General features: G+C 39.2%; 1 protein-coding gene across 4 annotated transcripts in view; it reads right to left on the bottom strand.

Moving 5' to 3' along the window:
• The window catches only part of grin1b (glutamate receptor, ionotropic, N-methyl D-aspartate 1b), a 28,439-nt gene that overhangs the window by 7,145 nt on the left and 5,292 nt on the right, over window positions 1–16,002 (bottom strand). The window contains exons 4-20 of one of the 4 annotated variants that reach the window (XM_052556329.1): window positions 14,926–14,988; window positions 14,083–14,180; window positions 12,742–12,863; window positions 11,855–12,029; window positions 11,182–11,326; window positions 10,786–10,872; window positions 10,553–10,688; window positions 10,339–10,466; window positions 9,978–10,142; window positions 9,238–9,356; window positions 8,933–9,045; window positions 8,649–8,797; window positions 7,935–8,092; window positions 6,625–6,786; window positions 6,327–6,436; window positions 5,838–5,983; window positions 2,267–2,377 (exon numbers count right to left, since the gene is read on the bottom strand). In XM_052556329.1, coding sequence (XP_052412289.1) covers window positions 2,267–2,377; window positions 5,838–5,983; window positions 6,327–6,436; window positions 6,625–6,786; window positions 7,935–8,092; window positions 8,649–8,797; window positions 8,933–9,045; window positions 9,238–9,356; window positions 9,978–10,142; window positions 10,339–10,466; window positions 10,553–10,688; window positions 10,786–10,872; window positions 11,182–11,326; window positions 11,855–12,029; window positions 12,742–12,863; window positions 14,083–14,180; window positions 14,926–14,988 — 2,187 coding nt within the window. The remainder of the gene's footprint in view (window positions 1–2,266; window positions 2,378–5,837; window positions 5,984–6,326; window positions 6,437–6,624; window positions 6,787–7,934; window positions 8,093–8,648; window positions 8,798–8,932; window positions 9,046–9,237; window positions 9,357–9,977; window positions 10,143–10,338; window positions 10,467–10,552; window positions 10,689–10,785; window positions 10,873–11,181; window positions 11,327–11,854; window positions 12,030–12,741; window positions 12,864–14,082; window positions 14,181–14,925; window positions 14,989–16,002) is intronic. The other 3 variants (XM_052556331.1, XM_052556330.1, XM_052556332.1) reach the window with 3 other exon arrangements.

Here is a 16,002-nt window from a genome sequence, read left to right as displayed (position 1 = left end):
GAGGCGAAAACCGCGTCCGTTTTATTTTAAAAAATATATATATATAACGTTAAGCTCCTTTGTTTCCGCCTTTCATAAAACCTTCCGCCTTTCATACAACCGGGTAAACAATAAAAGATAACTTTACATTTTGAATATTTACTTACCATAGTCTTTCACTCGCTTCTCGCTTCTATCACGCTGAGAAAATGGCGGCTGCTCGCACTGGAGACGTACGATCTTGACGTGACGTGCGTGCTCTCCTTCACGTCCGCGTCCTCAACCCAGACCGCTGGGTTAAACAATTTTTTTTTTAAAACCTTATTTTCAACCCAAACTTGGGTTAAAACATCCCAAAGTCCTATCCAACGGCCTCAACCCAGCAGTTGGGTTGAAAAAACAACCCAGCGTTTTTTAGAGTGTATAGTATTATTACATGGAAAGGTTTATTTATTGTGATACTCTCCACATAGGAAAATTTTACACTCGTCCATATCGTCATTCCAACCCTGGATGATTTTATTTGTTCTGTGGAACACAAAAGATGATATTTTAAATAATGTCCCAGTGCCCCCCCCCCCCCCCACCCGATAATTAAAGTATTTTAATTAATGGGCTAAAACATTGTTCAAAGTGTGTGTTAGGCAGAAGAAATATAATCATACAGGTTACGAGTAAAGGATAAGATTACAATTTTTGGGTGAACTGTCCCTTTTATTCGCTGCACCGTTGAAAATGAGTTATCTATAATCATATATCTCAAAAGAAGTGGCTTTAGTGGGTGTTGTGATACCCTCAGTCAAGTCAATTCCGAGGCATAACCACAGCGCTCCCTGTCTACAAACAGGGAAACAGCTTTAGAGCACTATTCTACAACAACTAGAAGTATCATGCTGGTAGAGGAAGAGAGAGGCAGTGTGGCATGTGGTGTGGACACCGACATTCAAAACACCATTCAAATCCATTTATAAAAACACTGATAGAAAAGAAAAGGATGATTAGGACTGTGATGGGTAAACATCAGTTCAAAAAGACATTTTGGCACTGTTTAGCTAGTAGACTTTGTGTTTTTAATCTGCTCCTATTCTCCTTTCATCTTTGGAAAATGCATTTTGAAATCATATCAGGTTAATGAAACACATTTTGCACCCTCACCTCTGTAAATGATTCAGACCATCCAACTGAAGGAGAAACCAACTGAATTTTTAGCGACATGGATTTGGATATTTTTTTGTAAACCATGAACCATACGAGCTGCCAATCAGAATAATCTCTCAAGTTGAGTGTGCATGCAACAAAGCCCCAGGTCAATCATTGCCATACCCAGAAAATGCCTAGCGTGCAATTGAATAAAAACTCAGTCTAAACCAATTAAAGTAATGCAATGAAATAGTCTGTGCTTGCACATTTGTTTGTATTGAATCCTCAGTCTTATTAAACCTGTGGGACCGAAGAAACAGTGCGGAGGCGTTTGTGTGAATGAACTCATCTGGGAATCTAACTCTGAGAGTTCAATACATTGTAAACGTAAACCAAAAACCCATCTGAGCAGCGTTTCCTGAAAATGAAAAGTGTTTATTTTTTTATTTTATTTTTTTTATTCATAGAACTGCAAAGAAAACATTGGATGGTTAAAAATAAAGAGATCTTGGAAGTGCAGGCCTGCCAGGGGAACAGCCCAGGTTATTTTAGCGTATCTCGTCTTTGGGTGTTAACGGCAATACCGTGCATCGTGGGAGGCGTACAGGGTGACTTTGTGACAGCAACCACATAAAATGGGACAATAAAAGAAAGATGAGGTACATGGAAATAACGGTTACAGGACCGAGCAGTGAGAGGAGAGACACACGAGTACACATAAAGAAAGGGAAAAGAAAAGCATAAAATAAAGTCACATCCAGGTTAGGCATGGGAGAAAGACCAGCACAGGCGCTAAGAAGGAGAAGCTACCTCGCCCCCTCCTGCAAGGTCAAACCCACAAGCCCCCCCAAAAATCTGGTCCTCGGTTCCCTCTACACACTTTCCCTAGCAGCTAGATCCCTGATTGGGCTTTCCCAACAGATGTCTGGATGGAGTATAGATGGCTGACTGACAAACATGTGGCCATGACTGTAACTCCATGTGTGAGGGTGAAGAGAGTCTGAGATGAGACGTTTGTTTTTGAGAGGAGAGATGAGATGACAGGAGAAAGGAAGAGAGTGAAAGAAACAGGGCAAGCCGAGTAGGGAGAGAAAGAGAGCGAGAAGATAGAAGTACAGGCAGGGCGTCATTTTCTTAATCTTCTTACCGTGTCTTTGGACGACCTACGTCTCTTGATGTTGGAGGCCAGGTTGGTACTGATGGACCTAAAAGAGGCTTTCTTTTTGGGGTCGGGCTCTGCTCTACCACTTTTCCTATCCTAAAATAAATATACAGTATATGTAGAACAATTATTTGTGCTCTCTGGAAGAGCGTGTTTGGTTTCCAACCATCACCACCCACTTTGAATACTAAAGCTACTGAATGGTACTACCCTGCTAATTTTAGCGCTTATCACAATTAACATGGCATCTCCTGTCCACACTCCATCTCCATCTTGGCTGTGAGTCAGAACAGTGCTTTCACACACCCACAGCGCTCTATATGGAGAGAGGACACTGGCATAGACACTCTAAAAATAAAGGTGCTTCACGATGCCAAAAAATAACAAATGGTTCCATAAAGAACCTTTAAAATCTGAAGAACCTTTCTATTTCACAGAAGGTTCTTTGTGGTGGAAGAAGGTTCCTCAGATTATAAAGGTAAGAAAGAGATGGTTCTTAAAGAACCTTTGACTTAATGGTTCTTTGTAGAACCAAAAATGGTTCTTCTATGGCATCACTGTGAAGAACCTTTTGAAGCACCTTTATTTTTAAGAGTGTAGACTGGGTGAGAATATATGCATAAAGTCTTACTTCGACTCTTTAACAATCCTGAAACTCTAGCGAGGGGAGGAGGACTGCCGTGGATCGTGTGATCAGACCACACTCATCCACAGTTCTGCAACTCCATAAATGGAAAGCCAAAGCATTAGCAAAGCAAAGAAAGCAAAATGAACGTAGAATCGGATGGGGAAAAAAACAGGCTCCGTTTTGAGAGGGAAAAGATGTTCTATTATTTCAGGGAAAATGAACAACTCATCAATAAACAGTCGAAACTTAACACAGTTCCTTGGCATTATACCCCGTTGAGGGGATAATGGGTATATGAAGGAAGGAGGAAGGGATGCGCGGGCTCATAAGAAGAGACGAGTGAGTCGGGAAGGGTTGGTGAATTCAACCAGAAGACATGCAATACATGGAACCAAAAAGGGAATGCAAAATGAATGACATGACAGTTGACCTTGGCTGGCACCGTCACTCCCTCATTGACTAGCACATTTAGACCATGTTTCTAATGAGCGACTCAAAATGTGGCCATCTGCAACTGCACTTTAATTTACAGCACTGCATGAACCATTTTAACACAATAAGGATAGGGGATATAAGATTGGCGCAAAAATTCTATTTTATAGGTTTTATTCTCCAAAAAAGGTCTTGAATCCAAAGCCAACCAAAATGCTTCTGTAAAGTAAAGTGCATTAAACAGTTTTTTTGTAAAATATTTTTTCAATTCCTTCAGCATTTGTGAATTATTAGTCACTGCCTGGTTCTTTCAAACAACATTGTAAAAGAGACAAGACACAAAAAAATGCCCACAGTAAGATTTTCATTTGTTTTCACATAATACATTCTGGTTTCTATAGAAAGGGTGACCGTACAAGCTCCTTTAACCGTCAGTGCTTTCATCCATTGCATTTCAAAGCCCTGTGATGAGGTAGTGCCTCTGGAGTTGGCAGCTAGCCCACATCACATGGACTCCTGATCTGCTCCTGGCTCGCTCTGGTTTGAAATGCAAATGCACCCAGGGCAGATCTGTCTGTTCATGCATTCGGAAAGCAGTTGTGTGTACGGCTTTTGCATACATTGCACGTGCACCTGGAGTAAGCGTGCCGGGTTTTGTGTGGAATATTTGATTTGAGCTTTCTGGGAGGAATTATTCATCAGCACACTCGGTTGCCATTAGCGGCAGTTAAACATCCATGTTTGCCCGCTCTGATGGGGATTACATGGAGGCTCATTTGCAATTTAATTATATAAGCATTATTTTTCTTTTACTCGATAAAACAGTAGGAGGAAAATCCATCAAAAAGACCTCGTTCATGGTAATTTGTTCATCTCAAATTATGAGCCTTCAACAATGCCGGACCTCTGACTTGAAGTGGGCAGGACATGTGGGCGTATTATCCATGCAACATTGTCTTGTGACTCAAGTAGGCAGTAAAGCCGAAGGTTAAAACACTTAACTCTCTATAACATGAATCTCTGATGTGTGAAGTAAATCAGATTGCACTGACACTGGGTTTGCCTTGTGGTGAAATATGTGCCTGCTAATAATGGGTCTAAAGTAACAAGGCCATGCTCAATGACTTGCATCCCATTAGGAAAAGTAATCTCACTTCAACAACGCACTAACTTTCAAAGCAGTTCAGAGCTGTAGTTACGTGTTGTGCAAGCCAGCCAGGTTTAAAGTCTCAAACAGGCTGACCTTGTTACTTTCCGCCAACATCCGGGCATCGTGTTGGCATGTGACCCATTGTGTATGGATACAGCTGGAGGCCAGCAGCGGACAGACACTGATTTGTATAGGGCGTGAGGACGCTTTGATTCCTGCTAGAGCCCAGCAGGGCCATTCAGCCGGCCTGCTCAGCATGCATCTTCCTGACTCCACAGCAGCATCACAGGCTCCTTTAATGCTTGTGTATGTGTATTTGTCAAGTTGCTCAATAATAGCAGGCTGCAGGAGCCGCTTTATCATGCTGTGCAGTTCGATTGGATGGTAAGAAATGTGTCTTTGCATGGATCTGCAGTGAAACACTCATCATTATTATTATGAAGGAATTATTGGACACTTGTCTGCTGTTGCATGGACATATTAATGTTAGGGCCGGTAACCTCTTGTTTTTTTTTAACCTTGAGGCATTTTTGTACTATGTTTGTTATGTTCATTTAGCAGATATTCACAATCAGTGTACTGTTTTATCAACAGAACATAACTGAATTATACTTTGCTTTCTAAGAGTATTAGTGCTTTATTATTGGTATGATATTAAGCAGGAACTTAAAGTTTTTGATGCCCTTTTATGCTATGTGAGAAAATGATTATGCATGATATTTTTAGTCAAACACCTTGCTTCCTAAAATAAAATATTGGCTTTTATTTTGTCTTTGTACTTTGTACTTTGTGGAAAACATTTAATTTGTATTAATTTCACTTGACATTGTTATATCTTCTTTTTGCAATAACAAAACTAATTTTATAAATATTTCACAATATTATTGTTAAAATATATAAAAAAAATATTAAATACTGCCTTGGAAAGCATAACTTCATATCATAACAGCAGTGTATAATTTTTTTTTCTCCACACTATAAAAATCTCTTCATCTTTTAATAGTCAGTTTCACAGTTTACTTTATAGGCATCATATTTGGGGATCCTTGGCATCAGAAATAAAATAAAATAATCTAAACATTTTTTAATTGTGCTCTTTTTACCCCTTATTACTTGTACAACATCGATTCATTAATAGTGTTCAGCATGTATTAAATATTGACAAATGCCTTTGTTCACTGCACCATTTTCTGCTCACTGCTTAATTTATTCCTTATCATGACCTTTATTTCGCATCATGACAGACATGCGACTAGAAGAAATCTATGAGACTTCTTTGTTCTGTGACAGAAACCACTGGCCTGGGAGCTGGGGGGGGGGGGGGGGGGGGTTGGGAACAGCTGTACCTGTAAGTTCTTCCTCCATACGTTAACTGCTGCAAAAGCCAGCTGCATTTGCTTCCTGCGTGCATCCTTGTGTCGTTTGTACGCAATCTCAATGAAGATGAGGAAGATCCCGGCGACGATGCCACCAGCCACCAACATAAACACGCCTGTGTGATGAAAAATACATTTCCTAATTTCTTCAATGTGACAAAGAGGGCAACAGACAGAGACTACTGATAAGGCCTATTCACATTGACAGAGATGAATTTTCCATTTTTGGCAACGTGCTTCATTGAAAATTTGTGATATGTAAATTGGTGATAGTTGGTTTTATTTCAATGCAAATGAGGCATGATGTGGCGACTACTGATCTGCCGCCTGATACAGTCAAGTAAAACCCCTACTAGCAACCAAAACCGCAGAGACTCAACGACCTTGAGGGATTTGATCGGCGTCAGTGTCAACAGCTCTTCAGAAAGCAAAAGGGATCCTGTGAGAGGTGGATCATACCTGCCATATTCTCGAAAGTGAGCGTGGCTGGTGCATTGCTTCTGGAGTCACACTCTTGATAACGGACCCAGGTTTTATCCAAGTCCTCCATGAAGCCATTCTCATGGGAACTATTAGTTCAGAGACCCAACACATCAGTCAAATGAATAACAAAGCGTTATTCCAGAAATAGAAACAGTTGACAGATTGCAGCAAGCCTAGGAATTAGCTGAGAGGAAGAGAGAGAGAGAGAAAAAAAGAGAAAAACAAACAGAAGTATAGCTGCGCACTGTGGATGATTAGTCTTGATTGAGAATACCTGAGGATGGCCAGTGAGACATTTTGCTTCCACGGGCTATCTTTACGCATCCCAATACCGAATCCAGAGCGGAAGAACAGCTCGCCTGTGGTGACCAGGTCACATTTCTGCGAGGCCTCAAACTCCAACACTGCTGAATCCCATATAAAAGCGTGGAGTTTGCTATGGGTAGAGAAAATATCCATGAAAAAAATAATTTTCTTTCCCTATTTGCTATTATGCTCATCTAGGCTGCATCATTTGATATAGTAAAAACAGTAATATTGTGATATATTATGATTTGTAATTTGAAGCTGAATTTAAAGCAGCCATTGCTTTATTTGGTCCTCAAAAATACATTTCTTGTTATTATCAGTGCTGTTAATAGTTGTGTTGCTTAACAATTTCCTCAGGATTTTTTGATGAAAGTTCAAAAGGATTTTTCTTTGTAACACTGTAAATATTTTACTGCCACGTATGATCAATGCATTAAATTTCAAAACGTCTTAGAATTTTGTTGTTCTTTTGCTTTAATGAAAGAAGCAAACAAGCTGCATTAACTCCACATGTTTGTGTGAAACCTGATGATTCATTTGATGCAGCATGATTTGAGAATGATCCAAAGAACATCTTGTGCTTCGAGAGGAAGCAAGAAGATCTGTCTGTACAAAGAGTCACACGATAAATGACACAAAATAACTTATTTCATTAGTGACCTAGAAATTATTCACAATCTTAAGTAATATTTTTCATGTCACAATGTTTCTTTGTTAAATCCCAAACTGTCTTTATTTGCAACTTTAAATGAGATTAAATTAAATCCTAGTTTGTCATTGTCTCAGACATCTGGATTTTTACAACAAAAAAAAAACTACTTTTTATACCAATGCCTGAGAACTGGCATCTTCTAAAAGGCGATAAGTGGAACTAATTCCTGGAGATTATAGAACTCCAGATGTTAAAAATCAGTAGGGAAAATGTATTAAACACACTGGCAGTCTGCCATCTGTTCCCGTCTTGGCCTTGTAGTGAAGGTCCTTCTTTAACATACAGCTCCCCCCTGCTTTGTATTCAGCATCAATACTGTACTGAATCACTCTAACAGGGGTTTAGCCTCTGTCTGCTCTACACACACACACTGAGGGCAGAGGAGGATGTGTCACCCTTTATACTGACTGGTAATTTAGCTTTCTGCTGCCCAATTCCTGCCATCCATATCTATGCCCAGCCCCTGTTTGAATATTAAAGATTTAAAACAACTTCTTCCAATAAACTTGTCCTGACATATCAAAAATAGTATTATTAGTGGAAACTCTTGATTGTTGACTGACTTGTCTCGCACGGCCTGGATGGCTTCAGCGGCGCTCTCATAGTTGTGCTTTTCCATGTGGCGGTACATGGTGCTTAGCTCAACTTGGCGCCGGAAGTAAATGTCCACTGAGCTCTGCTTCACTGTGGCGTAGATGAACTTGTCTGATGGGTTTCGCAGCTGAAATACAAGGTAACAGTGGGACCATCTGGATGAACTCTGATAAATAGGTGCTAGGCAAAATAAATGTATTCAGAACTTGATGAATAATTAAAGTAAACTGGTCTTTGGTGTCTGCAAAATCAAAAACAGGGGCTTTGCAATTACATGAAATATTTCTGAGAGGAATAGAGGTAAACCAAGGTAAGCGTGACCTAAAAATGTTCACTGAAGTCTCTGTTTCTGTGCATCTACAACTTTAATTAAACACATTTGTAAATGTATCAATAAATATCTCATAAAATGTAATTAAATCCTTTTTTCAATGTTTAAACCGAATCCTTTGTAAATGTTCAGCCCACATGACAGAACTGACATGACTGTTACGATGAAACAAGGCAAATAAAAATAACCTTTGGGAACGAATGACCCGTAATTATGTGTCCTCGCCACGCTTAATTATATATGTGGTGTTTTTATAGCGTGTGAAATGTGAAATCTCAGTGCATGGTAATTTAGAGTCTTATTTGATATTCTGTTGTATAACATGTAAAGCTGCTTCATACTTAGCGCTCACCCTAGGGTCGTTGATGCCGGTAATGCGCTCCTCAGGCCGATCCAGCACTAGGAAGGCTGCCAAATTGGCAGTATACGATGCAACTATAATCATAGCAAAACCAGCCCACACCATACCTAAAATCCTTGCTGAAAAGCTCCGAGGGGCACCTGTGAATGTAAGCAGAGAGGTGAGAGCGATAAAGAAATGATGCTTACTGCACAATCAATCAAACACAAGAGTCAGCAATATTTCCACCTCGCAGCACCAACAGACTGAATAATAATCTTATTGCTGATGTCTACCTTCTCCAATGCCGGAGTTCAGAAGTACACCCCAGGAGAACCACATAGCAGAGGATAAGGTGAGGGCATCTTCTTCTTCCTCTTCACTATTTACTTTAAACCTTCCAAACGGGCTGCACAGCAAAGTGCATATCAGTCAAAGACAGATGCTTTTAAACTGCATCTAAAAAATGTTGTTAACCTTCCGCCAAACTTTTCATATCTTCTGTAATATCTTCTGCAAACTTTCTTAATACCAGGCTACATTCTACCCCATAATCTACCCCATTAAGGTGTTATGCGTGTTACAAATATTGTTTTATTACCTGAAACGGTCTAATAGGTAGAGCATCACCGCCACAACATGGACCGATAGACCCACCAGTAACCACAGAGTGCTCTGAAAAGGCTGCATGAACGAGTCCAGTGTACTGCGTGGTATTTCCTGCAAAACAACGCAGCTTTATCCAACCCAACAAACACCACCCACATTGCCACATGCTTCACCATATGGAGCATCAAATGGAGTCTATATCTACAATGGTCAGGGGGTGTATTAATAGATTTCACTGTACTCCAGAGTCAATTGATTTATCACAGAGTTTTCTCAGTACAGAGATAAGTCCACTTCAGGGAATTTAATTAAATCGAGAAACTGGTATACTATTTCTGTCCCAGAAAATCATGTTCTCAGAGGATTTTTCCAAAAATTAATTACATCTCAGATACTTTATTTGAAATTGAAGTTAAAAACTGAAATGAAACTGACACCAGATCTTGCTTTTTTTTTTATTGGCCTCGTGGAATAGAGCAGTTTCCAAGGAAGAGTTCATCCAAAAAAGAAAACTATCTTTTTATTTATTCAACTTAATATTATTGCTAACCAACCTGTATTACTTTTTTTCGTTTTTTTGGTCATACATCCAAAGTCAGTGGGGTCCAGAACAACACTGGATGCCATTAATTTTCATTGTATGGATCAAAAATATCTATATTTAAAATGTTCATTCTTGAATGAACTGTCCCTCTAAAGCAAACGATGATCAGTAGATCATCTAAGGCTCACCTTTTTGACAAGTATTGTGAGCCCCTGGTACTTGAACGGTTTTGAGAACTCTATATACTGGGCTCGTTCATTGTTGATTGTAAGTGGAGCCACGATCATGTCTGCCAAGCCACTCAGGAGCTCTCCCATCATGCCATTCCACTCCTTCTTGTTGCTGTTATTTACCTGTTATCATGGAAATGACTTTTAGCATTTTTTCATGGATACATGGACTTTACGTTATGTATATTTCAGCAGATTCTTAACAGCATCTGTGAAGAAAGACTTGGAAATGTGCAGACAAGTCTAGTTGCATGACCTTGGAAAAGATATGCAAAGCTTCAGACTGGTGAAGAATCAATAAAGTTAGCGTAATACTCACACGCTCCTGAGTGCCAAATTTGCCATCAGCAACTAAATGCACTTCATAAGTGAAGTTCATTGTCATTGCAAGTTTGATCAAAAGGTCAATGCAGAACCCATAGCAGCACTGAGGCACTGTGGGGCGACCTAAAGAGTTACACGAGACTGTCAGATCTGGACAAAGCACAACTTAATTTCAACAAACTGTATTTAATATAACACATAATACCTACCTGGAATGGTCTCATTGGGGCCAGTGCAGATCACTTTTTTGATCAGGACTCCATTTACAGTGTGCTCTTCCTTACATGTTCCATCTCGTAACGTTGGTTTCACATAGACAAAGGGCTCTTGATGAATGGTGACAATCTATCAAATAACATGAGAACTGAATGTCAATGCATGGTTTTCGATTTATTTATTTATTTACAAAAAGCATACATTAAAAACCTCTGCTATAAAGTACCTTTAATCTTGTTGACATCTGATACCCTTTGGGCTTTTCAGTCTCTCCTCCTGGCCAAATAATCTTCCTCTGAGTGTTCATTACAACCTGAAACATAATATCTTCCTGTCAATAACTGTCATTTAATTTTTATACTGGATATAGTTGAAGTTGAAAGAAATACTGACAACTAATGTTTTTCACTGTATATGTAGGCTCCTTTTTGCACAGAAAAAAAAGAAACTGCTGTTCATTGAAGGTTCATGAAACTTAATACTGTAAACTTACTGTAATGTGTTGCAATAAAATTACAATAAAAAAAATTACAAAGGGTGCTACTGTCCAAACTGTTTAAATAGCAAATGTTTGCACTGAGCGGAAGGACAGCTTTTTAAAAAGACTGCGCCGATTTCATACTTGCGAGCCATTGTAGACGCCCACTTGCACCAGCCGGGTTTTCTGGTAGTTCAGAATGCTGTAGTGGGCGAACCTCCTGTCTCCGTCATCATTAAACTCCACGCGGCCTGTCAGGCCATCTGGATACTTGGATGACATCAGCACTCTAGTACACCAGAGGGTTTTTTTAGAAAAGGCACAAAATGCTCATTTAAACACAAAGGAAGACATTGGCGATGACTGGAAGTAATGAAAGTTTACCAGAAATTCAGAGATGGAGATGCAGGTATGTCTTAGAAAAAGACATGACGATAACTAGGGAAGAGTTAGGGGATGCCGTGTGGAGTCAGATGGCATGTATAATGTGCAGGCACAGACATAGGAGAACAGAAATGACACCTGTAAGGGTCTCAAATTGGGTCTCAAATGCAAATTGGTACCACCAGATTTCACAAGGCCAATGTAAGCAACAACTTAACAGGCTTGATGTGTCCTTGCACTCGCTTATTACTCTGTTTGAGGAGTCAAGGTGTGGTTTTAGATGTCAAAAGCTAGTGGTTTCAATATTTGTGGTGTGAAGGCTTCCACTCTTGTCAGTGCCAGACCAGTGGTAATGTATGATAATGCATGACAGCAAATGGATGGTTGGTTGGAAAGCTAGCGAATGCTAGCCAGCGCTCATCCCTGGCCTCACCGTTTGAAGAGTGGGCCAGTCTTCCAGATGTTTGTATTGCCAACACAGCCTCGCGGAGGCTCTGTGATATTCTCCTTCTCAAAGAGCTCCTGAATGGACTGGGCCACCACAGCCACGGCATCGTAGATGTGCGCAGACTCGTTCTTGCCATTGATAAGCTGAAGGCCGAGCAAGCCTGCCCAGTTGACAACATTACATGGTGTTGGCCAATGCCTCACAACACGACTCAAGAACACGTCAAGGCATACTCGTAATAAAGAAATGCACACATTGCCAAAGAGAGAAACAAACGTGCATTGCATATGAGCGACAAATTGTCTCAAGACAGACAGAAGGACTGTGAAAGTCATGGGGGTTCAGGACAGGGTCATCACTGAGCAGAATGGCGTGAAGTTGAACACAGATGGGTATATAAAAGAGCCGGGAACAAAGAAATGCAGTTGTCGCTTACCATCATATCCCCACCTCAATGTGGAGGTAGCAAAAGCACCACTTATACATAAACTCATGACAGCCAAACCTTAAAAATGTATGCACATTCAAACCAATATGGATTACCACAACTCTCTATTGCATCATTTGTTGTCTACTGAAAGAAAGGACAAACACTCAAAAATGAAACAAATTAAACATTAGACATAAAGCACAGTACAATGAAGAAAGAATCACTGTGTTTAAAACCTTTAAACATGGAGATGTTTAAACATTTAAACACGCAAGAACAGCACAGACACTGATTCGTCGGTGGGGATTGCAAATTGTAATCGTATAAAAAGCTTAAAAGGCAAACATGTTCAGTTTGTTAAGAAGCCTGGGAGAGAGAGAGAGAGAGAGACAGAGAGAGATAGAAAGAGTGGATGAAAATGGATAGGATGAAAAGTACATACCATCTGGGGCTTCACTCAGTGCTTTACCAGACATCTCCCTTTCTCCAACCAGCCAAACATAACCAGAGCCTGTCATATTGAGCTGGCGCGCTGCTTTGTAAATGGCTGCAGCTTCATCTTCACTGTGATTGGACAAAGATTGGTAGTAATAGACTGTATTAATTGGACTAAACACCTCAAAATTTAATGTTATGAGCAGGTCTGCATGGATTCTGTGAGTGCAGAAATCTGAGAATCAGCTATACTACACGTTTCTTAACATATTTTTATGTTAAATAGATTTGAAGTCACCAGCAAGAATGTAAAAAAACATTTTGCCATGTTTAAATCATTACGCAGTACGCCTCAGATTTCCCCCAAGTCAGTCTGCATATTTTGTGTGGGCCTGATTATGATGAGTGACTCATGAAGGGCAGCAAAACTCTCTGACATTTTGAAGCAATCTCTTGTTAACAAATTAGACGTCGGCTCATTTAATCTGAAAACACCTAATTAAGTTTTTGTACTGAGGCTGGACATGTTACCTTTATTACAATCATTTTTAATATATTTTAATGCATCAACTCTCTGAAATGGTTCCAATATATGCAGTGCACTGAGAATGTCTTTTCAATTCTGATTAGATTCCTTAATCTGAACTGAAATTTGAACCGAACATGATTTTGGATTCTGAATGCAAGGAAGTATATATATATATATATATATATATATATATAAAATAATAATAATTTTTCAAAAACTGTAATTCACTATAAAAGTTACATTTTCCAAAACAAGAGTTGTCCATCTTGGCTTATATCATATCATATCATATCATATCATATCATATCATATCATATCATATCATATCATATCATATCATTATATTATAATTTATTTAACAAATTAGCTTTTTTTGACCAGGGGCTGTATAACAGGAACTTCCTATATTTAATTTTGACTTGATGTGAAATTGTTTCATTTCCTAAGTGAAATGACCATGGTTACTAAACAAATAAGATAGGATTTAAATTAGGATTTTTCTGTAACACAGCTCCAGGATAGAACACTTTATTTCCCAGAATGCACTACCTGAATTTCTTTGGCTTGCAATTTACTAACTCCAATCATAGTCCTATCATTCCACTCCATTTAAATTCAAAATCAGTGTCAGCTTCCTGTGAGATGTGACCAATGCATTTTAAAATTCCACCTGAATTAAACAGTAACACAAATATCTTTTCAGAATTCTCAAACCCAAGCTTCACCATTTTTGCCAGGCAGTCTTTTGTCTGGCCAAATGTATTATTCAGTAACAATAGCGATTAGCAGTGATGGGTTAAACAGTGGAGATGAACTCACCTTGCAGACAGGATGATAACTCGGGCCTCTAGCTCTTTGGCTTCCTGGAGCAGAGCCGTCAGATTTGTGTCTTGGCTGAACAGGAGCACTTTCTCTGCCTGGGATTAGGACACAACATTAGTCAAGTAGTTGACTCATCCCCGCCATGAACCATGCTCTTTGCGCGCTTGCGTTTTTTATTTGTTTGTTTTTTTTTATCTCCTTTTTCTTTCTTTTTTTTTTTTTTGCAGGGGGGAGGGGTTTTAAAAAATGAAGTAAAAAAAAGTTTCTGAGATAATCAGCTTAAATGAAAAAACTTAAGTAAGCTTGGAGCAGGTAAAAAAGTTCAGCATTTTCACATGCAAACTCAAGGGAATCAAGATTCCAAGGAAAAACGTGCATGTTAGAGGAAGAGTGAGAAGAAGATTGATGCAACCGGAAAGCAAAAAACAGGTGAAGGAAGGTGGTGGTGGTGGTGGCTTCTTTCCCAACCAAAAACAAAAAATCAACAAAAAGGAAGAAATGCTGCAGAAAGGTGGGAGTAACATCTGGATAGTGCCTGTCCCACACGACCAGATCTCCACGCACGGTCAAAAGAATAGACTTGCAATCTTGCTGGCTTCAATACATGCATTCCTTTACACATAAATAAAAAAGTGAGAGGTGGGGGAGCGAGTTTTTGTATACGCTTTAACAGAAAAAATAACCCATTCTCGATTGAAATCATAAAAAGAATCCAAACAAATAAATAGACGTGCTGGCAGGATAAGGATCTCTGGAATCGGTTTGTTGACTGTTTGACTGCTTTCTAGTGGCTACTTTCAGATAACTTTTGGGCGGCGTGCATTGACCATGCAAATATACCTTGGGTCCTCGCTTGTTGTCAAAGGACAGTTGGTCGAGGTTTTCATAGTTCCTGTTTTTACTCTGATGAATAATGTGCACAGAGAAAATATGCAGACACAGAATATTATAAACAGTTATAAATGGTGCGCAGTAAAGCATTCCAACAAATCTCCACTTTTCTGCTTCAAATTGGGAAACTCTATCCTGGGGCTTGCAAAAACATCAACAAAGACTACATGGAGCAGACAACCTTATCTATCCTTGCATATGGCCTGAACATGCACACTATTATTTCCATGACTTCTCCTCCTTTAATTATTTTCTTAATATTTCTTTTTAATTTAACCTTTTCACTTGAATTTGATTAAAACACTTGCCCTGAGTGAGTGCGCTCCTTGCTTTAGCAAAATTAATAATGAGCGCTAATGCCTCTGTTTCGTTATAATGCATTGCTGTTTTTTAACGATGCAGTACATTCAAATGCAACCTAATCCCATCCATTAATTTACATTTCTTTGACAACCTACCATAAAAGAACATCAGCTACAGTCCATGAAGCACAAGTTGCTGCCACAAGACACTTCTGTCTAGACATATGGCCCGGAATAAAATATTTCAAGCACTCTATCTAGATAATGCACATTTTTTAAGAGTCACAGAATCTTGATTGCCTATATTTTTTATGTTTGTATGTCAAGTATTTGTTGCTTTTGAGAGCCAAAGTAAAATTAGTAAAACTCTCCTAGATTAAATGTATGAACACGGATTATTCGAGATAACTTTTTTATGCATTTAATCCATATTTGCAGATTTAAGATTTTTTTTTGTCCCTGACTGTATAAAAAAAAGCCTGTTTGCCCCCTAAACTCTCAACAGACTGTGAAAAACAGTTGTTTTTCTTGTATATCAAAATGGCTTTAAATTGCAGCTTTTATATACAGCCATCCAACCGTGTGGACAACATACAGGCACGGTTTTATTTTAATAACTGACACAAGCAAAAGACTTTCATGAGCCCTTCTACTGATTCCCAAAACAGTCTGAGAATGTGCATATAAAAACAGCTGGCCTTGGGGCTGCCATTACTGAAAATGA

Source organism: Carassius gibelio, chromosome B5, assembly GCF_023724105.1.
Source record: "Carassius gibelio isolate Cgi1373 ecotype wild population from Czech Republic chromosome B5, carGib1.2-hapl.c, whole genome shotgun sequence".
NCBI lineage: Eukaryota > Metazoa > Chordata > Actinopteri > Cypriniformes > Cyprinidae > Carassius > Carassius gibelio.
The sequence above is the reverse complement of the archived record's forward strand: the minus strand, read 5'-3'. Positions and strand labels throughout refer to the sequence as shown.